Raw genomic sequence first — 27,589 nt, 5'->3', positions numbered from 1 at the left:
AGGGTTTTTTTTTTTTTTGGTCATCTGCATGGTTTGGCGTGTTATTGGCATTTAGTGTCTCGGGGTCAGAGATGCTAAGTGTCCTGCAGGGAGTGAGACAGTCCCTGAATGATGACTTATCAGAGGTACACAGGCATGAAAGGACAGCATGGGTACCTGGAATGGCAAAACATGATTCTGGGGAAGTAGGCAGGTGCCAGGTTAGGAAGGATCTAGGATGCCACAGGGGAGAGGGAATGGTAGAACAAAGACATGATGTGGAAGTGAACTCAGTATTGGAAGGGCCTGGTGGACAGGGAGGTGCCAGGAGATAGGAGTGAGGTGGGCTCTTAAAGAGGTGTCCCATCAGCCCTTCAGTGTGTGGTGGTCTCTGTGGGCCAGCCGCCACTCTAAGCTGTGGAGCGTTGAGCCACAGTACAATGTGGGTGTGCTGTGACATCAAATGGTGAACTTAAAAAAAAAAAAAGGATTTTACTTATTTTTAGAGAGAGGAGAAGGAATGGAGAAAGAGAGGGATAAAAACATTGATTGGGTGCCAGTTGCCTCTCACAGGCCCCCAACCAGGGACCTGACCCACAATCCAGGCATGTATCCTGACCAGGAATCAAACCAGTGACATTTTGGTTTGCGGGACAACACCCAACCCACTGAGCCACACTAGTCAGGGCTCAAATGTTGAACTTTTGATATGGCTCAATGTCTTAGAAAATTTGGTTTCGGTGTCCATGTAACATTATTAGTGGTCTGTTCTTTCCTTTTTCTCTTTGTCCTTTCATACATTTGGTTCCCTGTCTCCTTCACACACTCCTTTCTCTTCCTTTATAAATTCCTCCTCTGGTTTCTTTCCTTCTTCTAAATGAGACCTTCTCTTTGTACTTTTCTTGTCTATTCACAGAAAATGATGAAGAAAGAAGCTCTTCTCCTCATCCCCAATGTCCTGAAGGTCTTCTTAGAAAATGGGCAGATCAAGTCATTCACATTTGATGGCCGGACCACTGTTAAGGTACATAGAGTCTCCTGTTGGGTCAGCATTGCCCTCTCCAGAGCACACGCAGCTGTTGGTCCCCTGGTTGGCTTTTCTGAATCTGCACAGAGCTGTTTGCTGCCAGAGCAAAGTGGCCTTTGAGCTTCTGCTGCTGTGAGCACCTGACTGTAAAAACACACAGTCCTCAGATGATGGTGGGGGGGCAGAATTTACATGCCCAACTGTGTGCTAGTGATTGTAAATGTGTGCGTGCATGCCAGACATGTGTATGTGCATGCATAATTGCATATGTGTGTACATGCACATGTCCACACACATCTACTTGTGAGCTGATTTGTGTCAGTTATACACTGGGTCCTTCAAGACTTTTAGGAGCTAAGGAATGGGAAGTCCATTAAACCACTTATAAAACAAAAATGATTTATATTGATACACTAACATCTATGCAAGTTTACACATACAAATCAACAAACTCAATCTCTGTGGAGATTAGCTTAGCCATGCCTTGCTTTTTAAATAATAAGCAGATCTTAAGCACTGAACCAAGATTTGAAAAGTCCAGCAATGGTCCTTTTGACTATTCATTTTACAGGAAGAACAATTTCTGATCTGTGACTCTTAAGGGCTCAGCCAGGTGTGTAAAAATTGTAGCAATTTCCTTAGTTCCGAGGAGGAGAAGTGATGATACAATTAACCCCCAGGTTCAACTCTGCTCTGGGACAGAAATGTCTGCTTCTGCTTATTCTGGACTCTCTCAAAGAGAATGCCATTTCCAGAATGAATGTTTCAATGTAACCAATGCTGCCCAGAGAGATGGGTGGCTACAGAAAATCCATCTTGGTTTAGAGGTGTTCTGAGGTACTCATGCAGAGGGTAAGACAACCCTATAAATCAAGAAACCCCTGGACCAGGAAACTTTCCCTAATAGATGCTCAGAATTCGCCTTGCCAGTGGTCCTCAGACAGGGTTGGCACTGCCCTCTCCTAGACAGCTTTTAAGAATGTCTGAGGCAGTTGGGGGTCATCCCCATGGATGCTACTGGCATTTAATCTCTCAGGATCAGAGATGCTAAGTGCTCTGTAGAGAGTGGGACAGTGCCTGAATTATGGAGAATCATCCTGCCCAAAGTGCCAGTAGCGCCCTAGCTGTGAAACACTCAGCCTACCCCGTGTTGATTGAACCAAGAGTTTCTTTGGAAGGTGCAGACCTGGGTGGATCCCCCATGAGACCTAGGACCAAAACACACTCGTTAGTGTACCCTGTGATAGTATTTTGGCTATTGACTGTCTCAGCCTATGGGAGGATCATTGAACCAGAACTAGGTCACCCAGGAGTATCCAAATATCCCAGTTGTGGATAGCTCCTTGTGTCAGAATCCTCCTTGGCATTAATTCATGGGTTGGTATGTTCATTTTATATCTGTCCCCACACTGGAGGTTTTACTCCTCCCTTTCCCCTTGGAACCTTCTCCACATGTTCTCCCACCTTACAACGTCATCACCATTGTGACTTTCAGGTATCCCCAGCCTTCTAGGACAACAGTGATCCCTGGCTTTTGATCTCACTCTGACTTTAGGGGTGGGGTACAGTGGCTACTCATTGGAACTTGGACAGGCTGCTAAGCCACTTGTCCCAGAGAGGAACTGAGTGAATTGACAGCCTGGCATGGGGACTGTTACACTTGTAACACCAGCTGGCAATCATCAGCTTGGCCGTCCACAATCCCAATGCAGCTGAACTGCAAAGAAAACCTCATTTGTTACTGCCAGAGCTCCAGAAACACTGGCGCCTCTGACTACTTGGGTAATACAAAGAGGTAATCTCAAGTACCCACCAATTTCCAGCTGAACATTTGAATGCATCACTGTCTTTTTCATGTTCACTGAGGAGCTTTTTGACAGCCCTGGCTATAAGGGAGCTTCGCAGTCCCAAGCCTGCTTCTTCCCAGCCTTTGGGGGCTGAGTGATGCTGACTCCAAAAACATATGCTCTGGAGCCCAGTGTGGTCTGAAGTCACAGCAAATAGATGGCAGAAGTCTCAAACTGGCATTTGGCCAACCACCATAGATACATTTCCAGACACCCTAATATTAAAAGTAGGGCAACAGAGCAGACAGAGCCCAGAAGTAGTCAGATTTATGACTGTACACAAGACATGTGACATAGTTCCTCTGTGTGAGCACATTTTTCAAGTTGCTAAATTGATTCTCTCTAAAAGCCAGCTATGATAAAAAAAAAAAAAAGAACATTTTGCCAGTACCTCAGGTCATTAGATTTAGATTTTGAATCTAGAAAGTCAACTTTTTAATTATATAATTGTAGCTTTTGCTTTTTTTAAATTCCTAAATAAAGAGTTGGGGGACAAACCAGAGTGAACATTCTTACATGAGAAGGTAAGGGAAGAACAGCAGAGTGCCTGACACTCAGTAAGCACTCAGCAAATAATTTGTTGAAAAGAGGAAGAGAAGTAGGAAAGGAGGGCCAACAATTACCTTCTTTTGCTATATGCTTGGCCATGCCAAATACAGAAACACGTCTCTCCACCCCCTGTACCATTGGTGTTCCCCAGGGCCCAGGCCTCTAAATAGCACTCATGTGTCACTCTCCTCATCCTGGAGCACAATGCCTAGACCACAATAAAGGCTAGAGTCTCTGTCTTGCCTACTTTCCCAGCCTCAGCTTTCTCCCCAGTACTACCTTTTGTGGTAGTCAGAACCCCTCACCCATGTTTAGTACTCAGACTAGCTTAGAGCTAGAATGGAGCTCCCACTCAAGGCTCTTCTCTTCCACAGGATGTGATGGTGACATTACAGGACCGTCTTTCTCTGAGGTACATTGAGCACTTTGCTCTTGTCCTTGAGTATGCCGGACCGGAACAGAACCACAAGTTCCTGCTTCTCCAGGAGAAGCAGCCCCTGGCTTATGTAAGTAACTCTTTTATCCTGCCTTGATAGTTTTGCATGTGGCCTCTACTAGAGAAGAGGACCCCAAGCACATTCTTTCTGGAAAATTCATAGTGATGTATTTGGCCAGCTCCCAGAAGTTACAGCTCTCAATTAAAGTCTCTAGTACCCACCTCCAGAGGGCTTTTGGTAATGTTCCTTGTGACCTAAAAAGGGCATGAAGATTGTTAGTCCTGGTCTCTATGGGAAAAGTGTGGGGTGGTAATTCATTGCATGGCTCCCAGAATGCTGAATTGAAGAACATTGCCAACTCTCCTATTTCTTGGAAGCTGTGCCTGCTAGATTTTTCTGCCTCTGAGAGGAAACTTGGCCTTCACTTGAAGGCTATAATGAAAGGGTCAGGAAATGGAGCTTAGTAAGGCCAGGACAGGTGTCAGATGGGAATGGGCTGATTGGGGCCAAGGATGGACAGTATGTCATCCACGTCAACTTCCAAGTCAGAGTAGGAGACAGCACCTTATCATCTTAGCCTTTGCCATATGGAAAAAGGATGGGGAAATCCAGGATGGCTGCATAGTATTTCACCAATAGTGAAGAACCAGGGAGAACCAAAGAAGCAACTAGGCCAATCAATATTCCCAGAGAGGGAGGAAAGGAGTTGGAGAAGGGCAGTTGGGAAGAAATGGCTAAATGGAAGTGAAAAAAAAAAAAGCCAGAATCAGATACAAAAAATGGAAGGATTTTGGAAAGAGAAATGCTTCAAGTTTAGCTCTCAGCCAAATGCAATATAGGGACTCACAAGTTCCCACCTATGAAAGGAAGGTTGTAGGTGTCCTGCTTGGAGGGAGGCCTAAATGCCCCCCTCGACCCTCAAGAGGTCTTTTGAATCTAATTGGTCTCTTGTTCCAAATGGGATTTTAAGCTTTTTTTATTGAAAAAAAAAAACCAATCAGATATACACAAGAATAGAAGGAATTGTATAAGGAATTCTTATTACCCAGTGCCAGCTTCAGCAGTTAGTTTAATATTGCCCGTTTGTTTCGTCTGTACCTCCAAATGGGATTTTAAATCTTTGATTTGTCTTCTAATCAGCAACTTGACTCTGCTTGAGATTGGACCCCTCAGCAAGGTGAAGAGATTAGCCCCACAGCAAGAAGAGAATCAGAGAAATTCCCAGAAGCCCTCTCTTCTGACATAGTATCTGGGGCCTTAGACCCAATTGTTGATAAAGACCATGTTCTGGATAAGTGATTCAAAAATTCTAGTCTCTTGGGTCACAAGGGCAGAAAAGAAGGGTGGCTTCTCATCACTTTTCTCTCAGGGTAATTGGAATTGGCCAGGTAGGAGACAACACCCTTGCTCTGCCCCAAGCCCCACCTTGAGGAGCCACCAAGCTGGCTCCTACCACAGCCATTGATTCCCAGATCTCTTTGCCCCCCACCTCTCATCTCTGGGATTCAGGTGGTGCAGCGGACGCACTATCATGGAATGAAATGCCTCTTCCGAATAAGCTTCTTTCCCAAAGACCCTGTGGAGCTGCTACGTCGGGATCCTGCTGCTTTTGAGTACCTGTACATCCAGGTAGAGTCTGATTTGAGATATGCACAGAGACAGACCAATGGACAAAAAAGCAGGCAGGCTATTCTGCCATCACAATGAAGTCACTATGTAAGTTTTTCCAACCTCCAGGGAGCTGTGAAGGCCCGTTCCTTTTCTGCTACCATTGTAGAACATGGCCAAATTGACTGGACTGGTGATTTAAGTGGGCTGTATTTCAAAGTCCTGTTGTTTGTTTACACAAATATCATCAATTTTCAGGAGCAAGCAACACCAATAACTCTGGCACCATCACATAATCCCAAGGTTTAACAAGCTCATTTGGGTACATGGGGGTTCCCAACCCCCAGTGCCTAGCTCCAGTAAGCAGATGATTCCCAATTCAGTTCATCCAGAGACATTTAATCTGGGCCAGGCTCTGTGTTCAGTGCTGGTAATCAAGATGAACAAAAAAATGGCTGACTTGCTAGAGCTCAGAGGTATGTACACAAATAAATATAAGATAGTATAGCAGGGTGCAATGCCAGTAGCAGCATCCAGAAAGCAGTTTGCCAACTCCATGGGAGGGGATGGTGAAGCCTTCACAGAGGAAGTGTTGTGTGCATGCTCTTAGCCTTGAAGGATGAGTGGATATTTGTTGTGTGCAGAGTTGGAGTGGAGGGGGCATGTTCTACACAAAGGATCTTGCATCTGCAAAGGTTTGGTGGCATGAAACAGCACAGCATGATGCAAGGGCTATGAGTAACTTATTATAGCTGGAGTGAAATATGAAGTAAGGAGTGGTAAGAAAAATAAATGGGAGAAACAGGAAGCAGATGGTGAAGGGTATGATGGGTCATGGCAGGCATAGGCTTTAAAATGCTTTAGGGCAGTGACTGTCAAAGTGTGGTCCCTGGACCAGCAGCAGAAGCATTTAGCAGAAACTTGTTAGAAATGCAAATTCTGGAGCCCTAGCCTAGTCCTACTGAATCAGAAACCCTGGCATTTGGGCCCAGAAACCTGTTTTAACAAGACTTCTAGGGGATTCTGATAACCAGTGGGGTTTGAAAACCACTGCTTCAGGAATGGTTTTCAAACTGCCTGACGGAGATATGTTATGAGACATCGTGGTTGTCCTTGCTGCCCCATCTGACAACCTAAAATGTTAGAAAAATTTTTCAAACAGCCTTGGGTTTCTTTACCAACACTTTAGCACAGTTGTGGTTCCTCTAAGAATTTTATAAGTTTAGTTCTCATTTTATTTGCCCTATATTTTTTCATTCAGGCTTCCAGTGATCATCTTGGTTCAAGATGCAAAGTGTAGATTGCTCTTTCTTTCTCTCTCTCCTTTCTTTCTTTCCTTCTTTCTTTCTTTCTTTCTTTCTTTCTTTCTTTCTTTCTTTCTTTCTTTCTTTCTTTCTTTCTTTCTTTCTTTCTTTTTCTTTTCTTTCCTTTCTTTCTGCTGCGTAGTATTCCATTGTGTAAATGCACCATTGATTTTTGATCCACTCATTTACTGATGGGCACTTAGGTTGCTTCTAGCACTTGACTATTGTAAATTCTGCTGCCATGAACATTGGGTGCATAGGTTCTTTTGAATTGGTGTTTTGGAGTTCTTAGGGTATAATCCCAGCAGTGGAATTGCTGGGTCAAAAAGCAGTTCCATTTCTATCTTTCTGAGGAAATTCCAAACTCTTTTCCACAGTGGCTGCACCAGCCTGCATTCCCCCCAACAGTGTAGTATGGTTCCCTTTGCTCTACAACCTTGCCAGCACTTGTTTGTTCATTTGTTTATAATGGCCATTCCGACAGGTGTGAAGTGGTATCTCCTTGTGGTTTTAATTTGCATGTCTCTGATGTCTAGTGATGCTGAGCATCCTTTCCTCTGTCTCTGGGCCCTATGTATGTCCTCCTTGGAGAAGTGTCTGTTCAGGTCCTTTGCCCATTTTTTAATTGGATTGTTTGTCTTCCTGGAGTGGAGTTGTGTGAGTTCTTTATATATTTTGGAGATCAAACCCCTGACCAAGGTGTCATTGGCAGATATATTTTCCCATACTGCTGGTTCCCTTTTCATATTGCTGATGTTTTCTTTAGCCATGCAGAAGCTTCTTAATTTGATGAAGTCCCATGTGTTTATTCTTTACTTTATGTCCCTTGCTCTAAGGGACATATCGGTGAAAATATTGCTGCATGGGATATCTGAGAGTTTCCTGCCTATGTTCTCCCCTAGGAATTTTGTAGTATCACGACTTATATTTAAGTTTTCATCCATCTTGAGTTTATTTTTGTGTATGGTATAAGTTGGAGGTCGAATTTCAATTTTTTGCATGTAGCTGTCTAGCTCTCCAAACATCATTTTTTGAAGAGACTATTTTTATTCCATTTTATTCTTATTGCCACTTTGTTGAATATTAATTGACCATAGATACATGGGTTTATTTCTGAGCTCTCTATTCTTTTCCACTGACCTATGTGTCTGTTCTTATGCCAGTACCAGACTGTTTTCATTACAGTGGCCTTGTAATATACTTTGATATCAGGTATTGTAATCGCTCCTACATTGTTCTTCTTTCTCAAAATCCCTGCGGCTATTCAAGGTCATCTGTGGTTCCATATAAAGTTTTTAAATGTTTGTTCTATATCTGTAAAATGTGTCATTGGTATTTTAATAGAGATTGCGTTGAATCTATAAATTGCTTTGAGTAGCATGGACATTTTGATGATCTTAATTCTTCCAATCCATAAACATGGTATATGCTTCCATTTATTTGTGTCTTCCTTAACTTTTTTCTTCAGTGTTGTATAGTTTTCTGAGTACAGGTTTTTACCTCCTTGGTTCAGTTTATTCCTACGTACTTAATTTTTCTGGTTTCTAGAGCAAATGGGATTTTTTTCTTTATTTCTAATTCTGATATTTCATTTTTGGTGTACAAAAATGCCTTCGATTTCTGAATATTGACTTAGAGTCCCACTGTTTTGGCAAATTCACTTATTAGGTCGAGTAGCTTTTTGGTGGAGTCTATGGGGTTTTCTATGTACACTATCATGTCATCTGCAAACGATAATAGTTTTACTTCCTCCTTTCCAATTTGGATGTCTTTTCTTTCTTTATTTTATCTGATCACTATGGCTAGGACTTCCAATACTATGTTGAATAGAAGTGGTGAAAGAGGACATCCTTCTGTTGGTCCTGATCGTAGTGGGAAAGCTTATAGTGTTTGCCATTGACTATGATGTTGCTGTAGGTTTTTCATATATGGCCTTTATTATGTTGAGGTATACCCACTTTATTCCCATTTTCCTGAGTGTTTTTATCATAAATGGGTGCTGCACCTTATCAAATGCTTTTTCTGCATCTATTGAGATCATCATGCGGTTTTTGCCTTTACTTTTGGTTATGTGATGTATTACGTTTATTGATTTGTGACTATTGAACGATCCTTGCATCCCTGGGATGAATCCCACTTGATCATGGTGGGTGATCTTTTTAATATATTGCTGGATTCTGTTTGCCAATATATTGTTGAAAATTTTAGCGTCTATGTTCATCAGCAATACTGGCCTGTAGTTTTCTTTCTTTGTTGTGTCTTTAGCTGGTTTAGGAATTAAGATGATGCTTGCCTCCTTAAAAGAGTTTGGGAGTCTTCCCTCTTCTTGGATTTTTTGGATTAGTCTGAGAAGGACAGGGGTTAGCTCTTCCTTAAATGTTTTGTAAAATTCTCCTGCAAAACTGTCCAGTCCAGGGCTTTTGTGTGCCGTGAGTCTTTTTTTATTACTGCTTCAATTTCACCAGCTGTTATCAGACTGTTCAGGCTTTCTACTTCTTCTTCATTCAGTGTTGGAAGGTTATATTTTTCTAGAAATATTTCCATTTCATCGAGGTTTTCAAATTTCTTGGAATGTAACTGTTCATAGTAATTTCTTACAATCCTTTGCATTTCTGTGGTATTTGTTGTTATTTCTCCTCTTTCATATCTGATATTATTTATTTGGGTCCTCTCCCTTTTTTTCTTGAGGAATCTGCTTAAAGGCTTGTCGATTTTGTTTCTCTTTTCAAAGACCCAGCTCCTGGATTGCTTGCTTGATCCTTTGAATTGTTCTTTTAGTCTCTACGTCATTCAATTCTGCTCTGATCTTGATTATTTCCTTCCTTCTCTTTTCTCTGGGCTTTGTTGTTGTTTCTCCAGTTCTTGAAGCTCTAGGGTTAGGTTGCTTCTTTGAAATATCTCTATCTTTTTTAGGTAGGCCTATATTGCTATGAACTTCCCTCTCAGGACTGCCTTCACTGTGTCCCATAGGTTTAGGACTGTTGTATGTTCATTTTCATTTTTTTCCAGAAACTTCTTGATTTCTTCTTTGATCTCATTATTGACCCAGTCATTGTTTAATAGCGTGCTATTCGATCTACATGAGTTTGAATGTTTTTGAGTTTTTTCTGTGAGGTTGGTTTCTAGTTTCAAGGCCTTACGGTCTGAGAAAATGCTTGTTATGATTTCAATTTCCTACAATTTGTTGAGTCTCATTTTGTGTACTATCATGTGGTCTAACTTTGAAAATGTTTCTTGTGCATTTGAAAAGAATGTGTATTTTGCTTCTTTGGGATGAAAGGTTCTATATATGTCAGTTAAGTCTATTTAATCTAATGTGTCGTTAGTTCCACAATATCGTTGTTGATGTTTTGTTTGGATAATCTATCCATTGTTGACAGTGGGGTGTTAAAATCCCCTACTATCAGTGTTTTCTTGTCTATATCTTCCTTGAATTCCTCCAAGATTTTCCTTATATAATTGAGTGTTCCTATGTTGGCTGCATATAGGGTTATGTTTATGTCTTCTTGATGGATTATTCCTGTGAGTAATATAAAGTGTCCTTCTGGTTCTCTTTTCATGGCCTTTGTTTTGAAATCTATTTTGTCTGATATAAGTATTGCTACCCCTGCTTTTTTTCCTGTCCATTTGCTTGGAATATATTTTTCCACCCCTTTACTTTCAGTTTTTGTGGGTCCTTTGGTCTGAGGTGGGTCTCTTGAAGGCAGCATATGTGTGGGTCATGTTTTCTTATCCACTCAGCTACCTTATGTATTTTGATTGGAGTATTTAATTCATTTACATTTAAAGTTAGTATTGATAGGTACTTACTCATGTTTTCCTTTTGTACCTGTGTTCCTCTGTTTCTCACTGCCTTTCTTCATCTTCTTAAATCAGTCCCTTTAGCATATCTTGCAGTAATGGTTTGGTGGGGGTGTATTCTTTTAGTGTTTTGTTTGTTTGTTTGTTTGTTTTTTGTCTGGGAAACTCCTTATTTCACACTCCAATTTAATTGTGAACTTTGCTGTGTAGAGCAGTCTTGGTTGCAGGCCTTTGCTTTTCATTACTTTGATTACTTATTGCCATTCCCTTCTGTCTTGTAATGTTTCTGTTGAGAAGTCAGCTGCTAGCCAATTTGTGTTTACCTTATATGTTACTTCCTGTTTCTCCCTTCCTGCCTTTAGGATTCTATCTTTGTATTTGATATTTGCCATTTTAATAATTATGTGTCTTGGAATGTGCCTCATTGGGTTCCTCTTGAATGGGACCCTCTGTGCTTCCTGGACTTGTAGGACTCTTTCTCTCCTCTAATTAGGCAAGTTTTATGTCATTACTTTTTCAAACAGGTTCTCTATCCCTTGATCCTCTTCTTCTCTTTCTGGTATCCCTATTATACAGATATTATTACATTTCAGGTTGTCCTGCATTTCCCTAAATGCCTCTTCATTCTTTTTGAGTCATTTATCAACTTATTGCTCTTTTGAGGAGCTTTTTTCTACCTTGTCCTCTAGCTCACTGATTCATTTCTCTGCTTCATCTCACCTGTTTTGATTCCTCTACTGTGTTCTTCAATTCAGAAATTGTATTCTTCATTTCCTCTTGCCTCTTTTTGATAGTTACTATATCCTTTTTCATGCTGATATAGCTTGCAGTAAATTCTTCATAGTTTCCCTGTAGCTTTTGGTGTCTCGCTGAGCTCTCTGAGCTCAAGGAGTTTCCTTAGAACCATTGTTTTGAACTCAGTATCTGAGAGTTTACTTGGCTCTATTTCATTTAGTTCTCTTTGTGGGGAATCCTCCTTTCCCTTCGATTGGGAGTTGTTTCTCTGTCTTTCCATTATTTGTGAGACTCTTCTTTTTTGCTTCTGCTTCTTAAATTGATCAGTCTTGACTTCCTGACTTTGTGGTGTGAACTTCTATGATAAGAGACTGCTGTTTTTTTCTTTCTGGATCTGCCTTTGGTGATGTCCACTGTTGACCCCATCTGACCTTAGATAGTCTTTTCAAGAATTCCGAGAATCTACTGTCTGTGGCTGTCTCCTTCAAATGTTAATCTAGTCACTCTGCACTCAGCAGTCTGTCTTAGGCACCACAGAGTTCCTCTGGTGGGCAGGGTTATTGCGTCCTTTCAGGCTGCTGCCACTCAGGGGGGAGTGGTCAGCCTGAGCAAAATGGCTGCTGCTGTATGGGGGAGGAGTCTATACCAGGATACTACCAGCCACTCCCTCAGTTCTCTCCCCAAAGCCTCCATATCCAGACTCTCCTCAAGCGTCTCTAGTCCACTCTGTTCCCCCTTTAGCTAGAGATCTATCATCTGTGGCTACCACTATGAATGCAGCAGTCAGGCTTAAGCACCACTAAGCCAGGGCAGAGTCCCTCCTATGGGCAGGGTTATTGTGTCTTCTCACGCTGCTGCCCCTCAGGGGAGTTGTCTGCCTGAGCAAGATGGCTGTTGATGTATGGGGGATGAGTCAGCATCGGGACCACACCAGCTACTCCCTTAGTTCTCTCCCTAAAGCCTCCTTCCCCAGTCTATTCTCAGGCAGCTCCAGTCCACTCTGCACCTGCCTTTGCTGGAGCCCAGGGAAAGTGGCTGCAAATAAAAATTAATGCATTGGCCTTTTAAATGGCCCTTTGCATCTCTAGCCACCCATCTCTGTCAGAGAGCAACCCTGCTGCTTTTTGCAGCTGGCTGTTACCTGTGTACATTTTAGGCTCTTTTGCTGTAGTCTGGAAATCCCTGCTTATGATTCAGACTCCACTCTTTTCAGGGGCATCCAATTTGCTGTTTCAATATCCCTCCGGTACTGCCCCCTGTGGGCGCTCCACCCACCTTCTCGAGTCTCTCCCGACTCCTTTACCAGTTTAGTTGTGCTAAAGCCAATTCCTCTGTCTGTCCAAGGTTTTAAGGCTCCTCTCTCTGCTTTTATTCAGTTGTTTGTTCCAGGTGATTTCTCCACAATTTATTTGTAATTCCAGATTGGTCCTGGGAGGAGGTCAGTGTGACTTCCATTCACTCCTCTGCCACATTGCTGATCTCCATGCTGACTTCTTATCCAGTTTTATTTTAATGAAATTGTACAGTATGAACATTTCTTTTTGTCTAGCTTCTTTGACTCAGAATAGTGATATTGAGAGCCATCCATGTTGTTGTGTGTATCAATACTTCATTCCTTTTTATTGTTGTATAGTAGTCCATACTATGGATGTACCAAAATTTGTTTATCAGTTCATCTGCTGATAGATATTTAGGTTGGCTACTATTTAAAAAAAGGTTCTATGAACATTCATGTACAAGTCTTTGTATGACATATACTTTCTTTTCCCTTGGGTAAATACCTACGAATGGAATGCTTTTATCATATGGTATCACTACCTTTCCTTAACTCCTTAAAGAGAGTCCAGTATAGTTTTCCACAGTGGCTGTACCATTTCACATTCCCACCAACCATGTATGAGAGTCCCACTTTCTCCACATCCTCATCAGCAGTTGGTATTGTCAGTTTTTTTTTTCTTCCTATTGATTGTGCTATTACAGTTGTCACATGTCCTGCCATTTATTCCCCTCCACCCTGCTTTATCTCTCCCCCCAGCATTCCTTCCCCACCTTAGTTCATGACCATGGGTCGTACATATAAGTCCTTTGGCCTCTCCATTTCCTAAACTATTCTTAACCACCCCCTGCCTATTTTGTACCTACTATTTATGCTGCTTATTCCCTGTACCTTTTCCCCCATTCTTCCCTCTCCTCCTCCCCTCTGATCTCCACTTCTATGATTCTGTTCCTGTTCTTTGCCTAGTTTGTTTTTGTTTTGTTTTTTGGGTTCAGTTGTTGATAGTTGTGAGTTTGTTGTCATTTTATTGTTCACAATTTTGATCCTCTTTGTTTTCTTCGATAAGTCCCTTTAACATTTCATATAATAAGGGCTTCGTGATGATGAACTCCTTTAACTTCAACTTATCTTGGAAGCACCTTATCTGCCCTTCCATTCTAAATGATTGCTTTGCTGAATAGAGTAATCTTGGGTGTCCGTCCTTGTCTTTCATGACTTTGAGTACTTCTTGCCAGCCCCTTCTTGCCTGCAAGGTTTCTTTTGAGAAATCAGCTGATAGTCTTATGGGCACTCATTTGTAGGTAACTGTCTCCTTTCCTCTTGCTGCTTTTAAGATTCTCTCCTTATCTTTATTCTTGGGTAATGTAGTTATGATGTGCCTTGGTGTGTGCTTCCTTGGGTCCCACTTCTTTGGGACTCTCTGAACTTCCTGGAGCTCCTGGAAGTCTATTTCCTTGGACAGATTGGGGAAGTTCTCCTCATTATTTTTTCAAATAAGTTTTCAATTCTTTGCTCTTCCTTTTCTCCTTCTGGCAGCCCTATGATTCTGATGTTGGAACATTTAAAGTTGTCCCAGAGGTTCCTAAGCCTCTCCTCATTTTTTTTGAATTCTTGTTTCTTCATTTTTTTTTCTGGTTAAATGTTTATCTCTTCCTTCTGCTCCCAATCATTGATTTGAGTCTTGGTTTCCTTCCCTTTATTGTTTGTTCACTGTGTATTTTTATTTATTTCACTTTGTATAGCCTTCACTTTTTTTCTCCATTTTGTGACCATACTCAACCAATTTAATGAGCATCCATGTTACCCCTGTTTTGAACTGTGAATCTGATAGGTTTGCTGTCTCTTCATTGCTTAGTTCTATTTTTGGAGCTTTGATCTATTCTTTCATTTGGGCCATATTTCTTTGTCTCAGTGCACCTGTTACATTGGGAGGCACAGAGCCTTAGGTATTTGCCAGGGCAGGGCAACCTGGGTCGCTGCATTGTGAAGCTGTGTGTTGGGGAGGGATCCAAGAGGGAACGATGCCACTTGCTCAGCTCTCTGCAGGCTTTCAGTCACTTCCCCCACTATCCACAAGCAAATTGAGCCCTTCTAAGGCTGATTCCCAGGTGGGTGGGTCTGTGTATTTTCTGGGACCCCATGGATCTCTTTCCAGCAGACTTTCATGTGAGGCTTGGAGTTTCTCCTGCCACCTCAACCCCCTCAGGTTTTTACCTCCAGAGGTTATGAGGCTTTCTTTTCCTGCACTTGACCCCTGGGTTGCATGGTCTCTCTCTCTCCCCAGCTGCTCCTCATGGTTTATCTGCATGCAAATGTGGGACTCTCTGATCCACCAGCCACCATCTTGCCCACCCAATCTTTCAGACACTGCCTTGCCCTGTGTCCTCTCCTCCCCAGCTGCCTGTCTCTGCTCCTCCTACCAGTTTGGATGAATGTTTCTTCTCTAGTTCCTTAGTTGTCAAACTTCCATACTGTTCGATGTTCTGGCAGTTCTGGTTATTTTTTGTTTTTAAATTTGTTGTTGTCCTTCTTTTGGTTGTGCGAGGAGGCAACATGTACCTACCTACGCCTCCGTCTTGGTCGTCTGTCAGTATTTTTTTTTTTTTATTTTAGGCATTCCAATAGTGTTCAGTGGTATTTCATTGTGGTTTTCATTTGAATTTCCCTAATGACTATTTAAACATCTGTTCATGTGCCTATTTGTCATCCTACATCTTTTTTTGGTGAAGTGTCTGTTCAGATCTTTTGCCCACTTTTTAAAATTGGGGTTGTTTTCTTGTTATCAAGTTTTGAGAGTTATTTATGTATTCTGCAGACAAGTCATTTGTTGGATATATTATTTACAGTTATTTTCTCCCAGTCTATGGCTTGTCTTTTCAGCTTCTAAACAATGTCTTTCACAGAACAAAATTTGAGCTTTGAAGTCAAATTTGTCAGTTTTTTCTTTTATGGATTGTGCTTGTGCTGTCATATCTAAGAAATCTCTGCCTCACTCAAGGTCACAAAGATTTTCTCCTATTTCATTCTAGAAATTTTATCATTTTAGATTTTACATTTAGGTCTGCAATTCATTTTGAGTTAACTTTTGTATGTGGTACAAAGTACTAATCAAAAAAAATTTTGCCTATGGATATCTAGTTTTCTAGCACTATTTGTTAAAAAGGCTATCCTTTCTCCACTGAATTGCCTTTACACTTTTGTCAATAATCAGTTGTATATACCTATCTGAATCTATTTCTGAACTATATTTTCTATTCCATTGCTCTACCTGTTTATCTTTATGCCAAGATCACACTCTTTGGATTACTGTAGCTTTATAATAAGTCTTAAAATCAGGTAGTGTTTGTCCTCCAATTTTGTTCTACTTTTTCAAAGTCGTTTTAACCAGTCTAGATCTTTTGCATTTCCATGTGAACTTTATAATTCACTTACCAATTTCTACCAAAAACCAGATATGATTCTGACCGTGTTGAATCTATAGATAGATTTTGGGAGGGTTGTAGACCCTTAGTAATTGACATCTTAGTAATATTGAGTCTTCAAACCCATGAACACAGTACATTTTTATATTTACTTATATCCTCTTTAATTTTTCTCAACAATACTTTCTGGTTTTCAATATAGAGGTCTTTCACATATTTTGACAGATGTATCCTTAGTTTTCTCTTATTTTTAATGCTATCATAAATGGTTTTGATTTTTAATTTCAATTCTGATTGTCACAAGCATGTAGGAATGTAATTCATTTTTGTGTATTAATTTTATATTCTACAACCCTGCTAACTCATTAGTTCCAGTAGTTTTTTGTAGATTCCATTAGATTTTCTACATAGATGATCATTGATGAAGCATCCCTTCTCTACTTTCTCCTATGCTGTAGTGATATCACCATGGCTTCCTATTCCCTTAGCTTATCCTGGTTCCACCTCAACAAAATGGGCAAGTGGTCTAACCAAGAGTGAATCTTTGATAACTGGGACCCCAATCCTCAGAGTTTGGAAATTATCATACCCTTGGTCAGTAGCTCTAGCATACCCCTTTTAGGATAGCATAGGAGAGACTGACTCACCAGCGCTTTTGACCTTCACACCCCCAAGGAACAGAATATCTGCCCCATCTCTGCAATCCCACCTCTCATCCTAGGCTTCTGGGCCAGAGGCCTAGAGACCGCCCCTCCCAATGTCTCTCTTCCTTTGTTCCCACCTGAGCTGGGGGGGTGAGCATAGGTCCCTGAGACAAAACAGGGAGCGGTTCTTATAAGAGGAGGAAATAAAGGGAGTATCACTTTTGCAGCAACTTAGATGTTCTCACTTGTGCCAGTGTGTGCACCCATCAGTGAGAAGAAAACTGTTCAATATCTTCTGAATGCAGTGAATAGTATCTTTGAGACCCAAGGTTCCTCGGCTACCTCTTCCCCAGAGGCAGGACTTTCCTCTTCTCCTTGATCTAGACATCTCCCTTGCACTAGGATGCTTTTCTGTGATGGAGTAGATGGGTGGGTGGGGAGGGGATGAGTTCTTTAACTAACAGGTTTGGGTTGTCTTCTCTCACAGAGCCGGAACGATGTTATCCGAGAACGCTTTGGAATGGACCCCAAGCCAGAGATGCTTTTGGGCCTTGCTGCCCTCCACATCTATATCACTGTCTCAGCCACTCGGCCTAGTCAGAAGATTTCACTCAAGAATGTGGAGTGAGTTGTGCTGAGACTCTTTGGGATGGGGCCCTTCTAAAGCTGTGTGGGGAGAAGGTACATTGTTTGAGCTGTTCTGCATTTTTCAGGAATGTAAATCTGGGATGGGAGTGAGAATTGGTGTTCCTCACACATAGACCATGATGTCCTTGAGCTATATACAGCTTCTACTATGGAACTGTGGCCAATGTTATTCTCCTGCCCCACCCCACCCCCATCTGTCTTTCTCTTTTTCCCAGGCTTCATTCCTTTGTCCCTGCCTCTCAGATTCAGTCTATTTCTGTCTTATCATCTTCCTTTCTCTGCCCCACTTTGTCTCTCTCATTAATTTCTTGCTTTTATTCTGTTTTTAGGAAGGAGTGGGGCCTGGAACCCTTTCTACCCCCCTCCCTCCTTCAGGGCATCAAAGAGAAGAACCTCCGGAAATCTCTCTCTCAGCAGCTGAAGGCTCACCAAACACATCCTTCCAGCAGCACCAAGGTACCCGGAGTAGGCCATTGGGCACCCTGTCCAGGCACTAGTAGTCATGGGGGCTTCTGCATGGTTTCCCAGTAGGCCTGGTCTTCTGGGGATCCTCCCCACTGTTTTCAACTTGGGTATGATGCAGTTTGACTGGATATGGGGAATGATTATAGAAAGGGGATATCCCCAAGCCTGAGCCTCCCCCAGGTACAGCTCAGTGGCCAGTCACTGAGAAAGACCAAAGCCCTTTGTGAAAATGGACCAAGATGCAGGAAGAGAAAATTTTCAGGTCATTTTACTCATTTAGTCAGTGCTGGTTGAGCATCTGCTATGTGGACAGCACTAGACCCTGGATAGCACATGTTTTCCTTGAAAGTGACTGCTTTTTCTCTCATTTGATTTCTAATTCATTAGTCCTGGGACAGGTAATTTGGGGAGAAAAAATCCCAGCCTGGTGAGACAAGTCATGACCTGGAGAATGGGCCACTGGGCGGCATGTCGAGGACATAGTTCACTGCTCTGCATTTATGAACTTTCTTGGGCACCATCTGAGGAACTCCCGCTGTGCTTCCACCACCCTGTAGGCCCTTCTCATGGTTGTGAAGCTCAGCCTGCTTGTGCCTAGGAGGCAGAAGAGTGGTGAGAGGCACTGAAATCAGCATGCAAATGTAGACACAAGACACTGTCACCTCCATATACTCCACCTTTGTCAGATTCCTTGCATTACCAACTAGCTTCTTTTTAAGATGCAAATTTCCCCAGAGAGTTAAGCCATTCCTACCTTGCTGTGCATATTTAATCAGATTGTTTTCTTCCCAGTGGAGAACATCAATGCTCCTAACCATCTCCTCAGCAAACATTTTTTTGAGGCTCCCTAGTGCATGGGCTGGAGATTCAAAGTTTAAGAAGGCTTGGTTTCCAATCTCAAGTCAGGCACAGGCTAGTGGAGAAATGCCAGTCAGTCACAACACAGTGCAACAAGCATGGGACTCTGGAAGCATGCAGAAAGAACACCCAATCCAAACAGAGGAAGGCAGAAAAGGCCAGGAATTGGTGCATTTGATGTCAGTGCTGGGTCTTAGTGGACAGATAAGTTTGTCTAGATGAATCTGGGGAAGAAAGACTTTCCCAGGGAGAGAGATCTGTTTGTACAAAACCATCAGAACATGAGAGAATGTGGTACATGAAAAAAAAATGCAAATAGTTCACCATAAGCTAGGACAGAGAGTTCAAGGAACATGACTGAGTCAGGGAGAAGTAGGGGCAAGAGAGAAAGATGGAGAGGTTGGCAGGAGCCAATTCATGGAGGGTTTTGTGTGCTGTGGAAAGGGATTATATTTCACCCTGTATGGCAGCTGAGAGACATTGAAGGGTTTAAGCAGGCAGCTGATGGGATTGATCTTATATTCTAGGATGTTTCCTATAACTAGTGCAGAGGGGTTGTAGAAGAGGAGTGTCAGTACTGAAGGTAACCTGGCTGCCACCCTGATACAGGTGGTGTCATCAAGGCAATGATCATTTGGGCTAGAGAAGAGGGATGGATAAACAGGAGGTAGAATCAAGATGATTTGGTGACTAGTGGCCTTCTCAGGTAAGAGGATGAGGGAGGAGTCCAGTGTGACTCCCAGGTTTTTAGCTGAGACCCCCAGGGTATGCTGCCATTACTGTTAGAGACTTGTATGAGTAAATGGCAGAGGAAGAGCAGGATTGAGACTTAGGTGTGCTCAGGATCAAATGTTGGGGATGCTTAGTATCTAGTGGCTATAGGGGATCTCAGGAGAAAGGTATAAATGAAGTGCGGTCTCACAATTGGGGAAAGGTGTTGTAAATAAACCAAGAAAATAAGTAAGCTGGATTCTTAAGGAATGAGGATCAGGAGGGAACAGAGGGTTTTAGGAAGGGAGAGGGAATGCTAGAGGCAAGACCTGTCTGAAGGGAACCTTCCTGCAGTTTCTCCGAGGGTCTCCTCACACTCCCACAGTGTGTCTTGCTAACTCTATCCTATCCTAAGATGTTGACACTCTTTCCTGAGAAGAGAGGTTTGCTTTTGTGTGTCTCATATTTTTGAGTGGGTTGTTTCCACAGGGCTCTGCAATTCAGGCAAAGCTCCAGTATCTTCGAATTCTGAATGAACTTCCAACCTTCACTGGCGTTTTGTTCAACACTGTGGGCCTGGTCAGTAAGGGCAGTGGGATTGGGTGGGATGGAGCCCTCTGTGGGCTCTTTCCTTGGGCGGAGGGCAGGAGACACTCCATTAGAGCTTTAGGATGGCACTTCGTCTCAGCAAACATTTTTAAGGGTCTTCCCTCCTATTCCTCTTTCTTCTCCCTCTCCCCTCCCATGGTGCTCTGGTCCTGCCTCTGGTAAAATGGTGAAGTAGGAGGTGATATTTGTTTTCAGTATCCTTCCATGAGCCTGTTTCTCCTTTCCTCAATTTTACAAGTTGGCAGACTTTTTCCATAAAGGGAAAGATAGTGAATATTTTAGGCTTTGCAGTTGGGCTGTGCACATGTCACAAATACTCAGCCCTGCCATTGTAGCATGAAAGCAGCCATAGACAATGCATAAATGAGTGTGGCTGTGTTTCCATATCTCTACCTATGGACACTGAAATTTGAATTTCATATAATTTTAACGTAACAAAATATGGTTCTTTTGAATATTTTCCAACGATTTAAAAATGTAAAACACATTCTTAGATCATGGGCCATATAAAAACTGGTGGTGGGCCAGATTTGCCCACATGCCAGAGTTTGCTTACCCTTGCTTTGTTTCATTACCCTTCTTTATACACCCTTAGCTCCCCATCCCAGGCGTCTTGAATTAGTATGTTTTCCTCTGCCTACCGAGGGCCTCCACTGCAGCAACACCCTTCTCAGGAGAGGGTGTGACTGCTGGTCCCTGTAAGACTGTGCCCCAGTCTAGTTTACCCTAGTGAGCTAACGTGAAAGGAAATTCAAATCATCTTTCTGACTGAATCCAAGTACTTATCATGCTCTGGGGAACAAACTTTCATGCTCATGGGGCACCAATGGAAAGGTGCTTATCAAAATATCTACAGATAGAAGAGGTTCCTTGGTGTGATGTTCATACCATGGAATGGGCCACCAGATGGCTCAGGATTGATGCTGCCAAGGAGCCTGTCAGGATCACTTAAGGGAATTCAGTCCATCCAGCACAGAAGTAGCCACTTACATACTGGGATTTGAAGATAACTGAAAGCCCACTGCCCTCTCCCTGCACCCCACCCCTCACACCACTGCCACTGCTGAAATTCTTATAGGCCATTTCTTTGGGTTAATACTGATGCAGTGCGTATTAAAGGGCAAATAACTTCTTAGGGAGAGAGACCCCCCCAATTAAGCACCCAGTCGACCCTTAACACTTTAGATAGTTACTTTTCAGCTGTTTAGCTTTCAGCAACCAGTGAGAAGTGAAAGTTTGAGTGGCTATTGATTGGGGTCTGGGGTTAGGGAATAAAGACCAAACACAGGATGCTACCTGTTCAAACAGAGCACTGGGTGGATGCCTTGAGTGGCTTGCAGCAACAAATGGATATTCTGTGGGGCTTGATAGGAACAGGATGCTATAAAGGCACTAGAAAAAGTCTCACCTACTTCATGATTTTGCTAGAGCCAGCTCTGCTGCTTCCCACTTCACTCAACTTGCTTCTGAGGCTAAAGTATCCATTTGGACCAGTGAGCTGGGGCCTTGCCCATAGAACAGGAACATCCCAGACCATTTTCCCCTCAAGGTTGTCCTCCTTCTCTGGCACTGAGCCCCAGATGTTTCCAGACTTTCCAGCAGAACTGGTCCAATGCTTGTTTTCTATTTCCTACTCCTATCTCTTCTCCCTGCCTCCTCTGCCTTTCTTTCTGTGGATGCTGCCCACCACACTTGGGCACCAGGATGAGAAACAGTCAGCCACCACTCTCCTGGTGGGACCCCGTCATGGCATCAGCCATGTTATTGACCTCAAAACCAACCTTACCACTGTGCTGTCTGAGTTCAGCAAGATCAGCAAGATCCAGCTATTCCGGGAGAACCAAGGTGTGGCCCGAGTGGAAACCAGCATCATGGACGCCAAGGTAAGCCTGGCTTTGGGGGCTGCTTCTCCCTAGGGACAGGCCTTAGGAACAAAGGAAGAAGTAATATTGAGAAAGAGTTTGAGCCTGTCAGGTGAGGTTATTCTAAAGTGGTTCTGATCATGAGCCCATTTGGGCTTATCTTTCTTGCCCTTCTCAAACCTGTGAGAAATGCTCTCTTGACCATGTATTAAGGTCAGCTAGTGCTAGGGAAAGCTAGGGAGTTTCCAGTCAACCCACAAGAGGTCTTTAGCAGTGGAAATGGGAAATGGAGAACTTGGAGCTACCTGCAAGCCACCACTCCCCAATCTTGTGTCATAGCACACATAGGAAATTACATTCATGGGGAACACTAGGATAAATGGACCCCACAGACTTGTCTGGCTGTTCCAAAGGCTGAAAGGATATGTGTATACCAGCTGGAGAGCCCTGCCACAGGCACACACATTTGGAATCATGCAAGAGGGGATGTATGAGTATGTAGGCAAGAATTAAAGGGGCCTGGGGAGATAGCAGGTAGAACCTGGTCCTGATTTCACCTCCCAGAGTCCACCTCTTCCAGAACTTTAGAGTCTTTCTCTTCGATGAACTCATTTAGACTGCTAAGCAGCTGTTGCCTGTGCAGAGTCAGGCAGCCTTGGTCCACCATCACCTCCATGGCTCTCCTGTTTGAACTCAGTGACCATTATGGATGGGGGCAGGCCTGCCTGACATCTGGTGAAAGCTATTAGAGAAGGGGCAATTTTTCTTCCTTAAAGGATTTCCCAAGGGGAGATATTTTAGCAGATTAAGAAGTTGAGCATTTGCTGTTTCTAAGAGAGCTATTTTTGTCTTTGTGAAAACCAGAAAAATTTACATATTAATTTTTCTACCAGCGATTCACAGGAATGCCATTGGTTTTTGAATCTGCCTGGAGCTAATATTTAATTGGTTTATGGGCACTTCCTCAAACAATGATTGCTGCACCACTCAGATGTTGTTGGGTAAAAAGCCAAATGGGCAGGTAGCTAAGGGGATGGAAAGACAAGACATGCAGGGCACATGTGGCTTCCTGAGAAATAAAACAGGGAAATGGGACTTCTGGGCAAGATGGCAATGTAGGTAAATGCAGTACTCACCTCCTACAACCACATCAAAATTACAACTGGACTGCAGAACATCCATCATTCAGAACCACCTGAAATCTGGCTGGGTGGAAGTCCTGCAACTAGGGAATTAAAGAAGAATCCACATCAAGACTGGCAGGAGGAGCAGAGATACAGAACAAGCTGGTCCCACACCCATGTATGGCAGCTAGAAATTGGGAAGGATATCTCAGCTGCAGAGGTCCCCCTAAGGAGTAAGGGGTTCCAGCCCCACATCAGGCACCCCAACCCAGAGTTCAAGTTCCAGGAAGAGAATTATCCATAACTTCTGGCTGTAAAAACAAGTGGGGATTGAGGCTGAAAGAGACACAGAGGGCGTCTAGAGTCCCCGGCTATTCCTCTTAAAGAGCCCATGCGTGGACTTACTCAGACTCACTGGCTCTAAGCTCAAACGCTGGGGCAGCATCTTGAAAGGCACCAGAAATATATGGAGAGGAATTGAATTGCATGACATCAGGGTGAGAACTAAGGGGATACCTTTCTCCCAGAAGAAGGGCTGGCAGAGGCCATTAGTCCTATCGCAACAGAGCTGGCAGGCAGGTGTCATATCTGAGTCTCCATCAACCTGGCTAACACTGTTTGCCCTACCCTGGTGACTTCTTGATGCCCTGTTTCACCCAACTTTCAGGCCCACGCAAATTGTTTCCAGTGGCTTTTCTATATAAATGGTCTGCCTTGGCTCATGCTTCAGATTATCCCAAAATCTCTCAAACAAGCAACATCTGGCCTCAGAGTGCCCAGTACCTCTCGCTAAGTGGCCCCAAGCTTAGCACTTTAAGTAGCCAGCCTTAATTTGCAGCTTGGCCTCGCCTAGGAACCTCCAAGCCCAGCACAGCTAAAAGCCATCTGCAATCACTTTGTAGCTCATGACCAGTGGCCCCGGGCAGACCACTGACCTTGGCTTGCATCTCCCAGGAGGCCCCAGAGCCAACACACCCAGTGGATAGCTTCAGGCCATGTTGAAGCATCACCACCCAACCACCCCTACAAGTGACACACTCAAGGGGCATACTCAGCAGGCACCGGAGCCCTGACGAAGTAAGTCCTTCTCTGTGCGGTGGGAACCTGCACAGCTGATCTTCCATGATGGTTGGTGGTTGCAACCAGTCCTTGCAGCTGATTGGCCTGGGGGCAAATTCCTCCTACTGACATGCCGAAAGCAATCAACTATAAGAGAAGGTTGTATACAGACTACACAGTGGGGCACACCTTGAGTGCCCAGCTTGAGTGATCAGGAAGGCTGTGCCCACTGGACTTTATGGAACATTTACCACATTAGGCCACTCTACCAAGCCAAGGAGACATAGCAGCTCTACCATATACATAGAAACAAACACAGGAGGCTGCCAAAATGAGGAGACAATGAAACATCCCAAATGAAAGAACAAAACAAAACTCCAAAAGAACTAAACAAACTGGAGACAAGCAATCTACTAGATGCAGAGTTCAAAACCCTGGCTGTAAAGATGCTCAATAAACTTAGCGAGAACCTCAACAGCATAAAAAAGGACCAGTCAGAAATGAAGGACACATTAACTGAAATGAAAAATAACTTGCAGGGAATCAACAGTAAAGTAGATGAATCTGAGAATCAAATCAGCAATTTGGAATATAAGGAAGCAAAAAATACCCAACCAGAACAGCAAAAAAGCCTAAACAATCCAAAAAATGAAGATAGTGTAAAGAGCCTTTGGGACAACTTCAAGTATGCTAACATTCGCATCATGGGGGTTTCAGAAAGAAAAGAGAGAGAGCAAGAAATTGAAAATGTATTTGAAAAACTAAGTAAAGAAAACTTACCTAACTTGGTGAAGGAAATAGACATACAAGTCCTACAAGCACAGAGAATCCCAAACAAGAGGAACCCAAAGAGGCCCACACCAAGACACATCATAATTAAAATGCTAAAGGTTAAATACAAAGAGAAAATCTTAAAAGCAGCAAGAGAAAAACAGTTACCTACAAGGGACTTCTCATAAGACTGTCAGCTGATTTCTCAAAAGAAACGTTGCAGGCCAGGAGAGAGTGGCAAGAAGTATTCAAAGTGATGGAAAGCAAGACCCTACAACTGAGATCACTCTACCCAGCAGAGCTATCATTCAGATTCGCAGGACAGATAAAGAGCTTCCCTGATAAGAAAAATATAAAGGAGTTGATCACCACCAAACCAGAATTATATGAAATGTTAAAGGGTCTTCTTTAAGAAGAAGAGAAAAAAAAGATAAAATCTGAATAATAAAATGACAATAAATACATATCTATCAACAATTAAATGTAAAAAACAAAAAGAACAAGCAGAACAGAAACAGATTCATAGAGAACATTTTGATGGTTGCCAGATGGGAGGGGGATTTGGGGGATGGATGAAAAAGGTGAAGGGGTTGGAAAGTACAAATTGGTAGTTACAGAATAGTCATGGGGATGTAAAGTAAAGCATAGGGGATATAGTAAATAATATTGTAACAACTATGTGTGGTGACAGATGGGTGCGAGATTGATTGGGATGATCACTTAGTAAGTTATATAATGTCTAGGGGTATACACCTGAAACCAATAAAATAATGTATGTCAGCTGTAATTGAAAAATAAAAATGACTTTAAATTGAAAAAAAATAAGTAAAACAGAGAAACCGCTTTCCAGCTGAATCTTCTTTGTTCTACGAGTGATTCTCAACATTAGCTGTACAATAGAATTTACTTGAGAGCTTTATATGAATACAGATGCTTGGGTCCTACTCCCAGAGATTGTGCTTTGATTCGGGTGCAGTCTCAGCATTAGGATTTACTTATTCTTTAGTTCCCAGGGTGATTCTGTAGTATAGCCAGGTTTGAGAACCATACACCTCTGGGTCCAGAGCTCTGGGAGGAACTAGGCCAAGCAGGGTCAGTGGGGTATTGCCTGAGTGAGGAGCACTAATCTCATTTATGGTAGTGATCCAGCCACAGTTGTGGGCATGAATGCTGCCCTGGAGTGGCTGTACTCTTATTGGGGACATCTAAACTTACAGAGACAATGACTTACTTTAATAAAACAATATTAGAAATTCCACAGAGCTCTGGAGTCAGATTCAGATTCAAATCCCCGCTACACCAATTCTTGGGGGTGTAGCCTTGAAAAAGTATCTTAACCTGTCTAAGCACTGATTTCTTCAACTGCAAAATGGTGTGCCTATCTCAAAATGTTGTCATTTAAGATTGAATGAGAAAAATGTATGTAAAATGTCTTAGCACACTGCCTGACACACTATAAGTACTCAACAAATGAGACCTTGTGTTTTTTAAAAAGTAAAATATCAATAAGGAAAATTTAAAATCAAGTAAAATGTGTAGACTAGTGTAGCATGGAACAGGAAATAAAAGAACAGTAAGAGGTTAAACAGAACTGTCTTCCCACAAGAGAATGTTTTAAGCTGGATCTTGAAGTGACAGGCATGGAACAGCAGAGAGAAGTAGGATGTATTCATGGGCAGAGAGCAAGCATGGAAATAAGCAAGACATATGTGCACGTTGTTAAGCATAGTTGCTTGGCTGGAGAGGAGAATAACAAGAAAAGAGATTGGAGAGATTGGGGGTGGAAGAATAAGCCAGTTATAAGCTACAGTGGGAATCCGCTGTAGGCCCTGGAGCACAGAAGTGATAGAATGAAAGCTGATTTGGACCAGTTTGCCCGATGGACAGGAACAAAGATAATGAAAAACTAGGGAGGCAAGGAGGAGATTGTGATGCTAGAGCAAGAGTGAAGTGGTAAAGTCAGGGCCTGAGCTGGAGGGACATCAGTGGTAATGAAAAAGAATGAGTGAATGTGAAATACATATGATCGTTAAGAGTGTGCATGCATCTCCCCACACACATTCCTCTCTTGCACACACAACACACACATTCTATTACGCCTAACCCTTATTGCCTGCTGCATATAGCCCAAGTGCACTGAACAATAGCATTATGCATGCACACACAGTGTCCACATCATGGGTGGTTGGAGAGGTGAGAGACTACATTAGGAGATAAATAGAAGGTCTTGTTGGTGAATGCAGGGGGCTAGGAGAAGGTTGCACTTTGCTGAGTGGAAAACAATGAATGGTTAGGTAGATGTTGCAGTGATCTGGTGGCATATAGTTCAGGTATGCCGTATTTTAAGCAACTGATAAAAGGTATATGAAAAACCATAGGAAAATTTTTCACTTTACATTAAAATGTTTCTATTTTGTAAAAAGATTTATCATGTGCAGTAGGCAGAGTAATGACCTCCCAAAAATGCCCATGGCCTACTCTCCAGAACCTGTGACTATGCTGTGTTATATTGCAGGGAGAAATTAAGATTAATGATGGAAGTAAGATTGTTAATAAGATGTCCTTAAAAGAGGGAGATTAGCCTGAATTATCCAGATGGGCCCAATGTAATCACAAGGGCTGTTGTAAGTGAAAGAGAGAGGCAGAGGAGAAGGTTACAGTGATGCGATGTGAGAAGCAGTCAGCCCGAGCTTGCTGGCCTTGAAGATGGAGGAAGGAGCCATGAGCCAAGGATTGTGGGTGGCCTCTAGATGCTAGAAAAGGGAAAAAAAAAAAAACATTCTCCCCTAGAACCTCCAGAAAGCAGAAGTGATGCAGCACTGTATACCCTTGATTTTAGGCCAGCAAAACTCG

General features: G+C 42.7%; 1 protein-coding gene across 1 annotated transcript in view; it reads left to right on the top strand.

The window, feature by feature from the left end:
• Nucleotides 1-27,589, top strand: part of FRMPD3 (FERM and PDZ domain containing 3) — a 69,380-nt gene that overhangs the window by 20,949 nt on the left and 20,842 nt on the right. Inside the window, exons 5-11 of the mRNA XM_054580388.1 lie at nt 896-1,003; nt 3,777-3,908; nt 5,349-5,468; nt 17,117-17,253; nt 17,607-17,733; nt 19,801-19,890; nt 21,624-21,803. Coding sequence (XP_054436363.1) covers nt 896-1,003; nt 3,777-3,908; nt 5,349-5,468; nt 17,117-17,253; nt 17,607-17,733; nt 19,801-19,890; nt 21,624-21,803 — 894 coding nt within the window. The remainder of the gene's footprint in view (nt 1-895; nt 1,004-3,776; nt 3,909-5,348; nt 5,469-17,116; nt 17,254-17,606; nt 17,734-19,800; nt 19,891-21,623; nt 21,804-27,589) is intronic.

Source organism: Pteronotus mesoamericanus, unplaced genomic scaffold, assembly GCF_021234165.1.
Source record: "Pteronotus mesoamericanus isolate MK-2021 breed Mesoamerican mustached bat unplaced genomic scaffold, CSHL_Meso_final contig_58, whole genome shotgun sequence".
NCBI lineage: Eukaryota > Metazoa > Chordata > Mammalia > Chiroptera > Mormoopidae > Pteronotus > Pteronotus mesoamericanus.
This window is presented reverse-complemented; position numbering and strand designations above follow the sequence as displayed.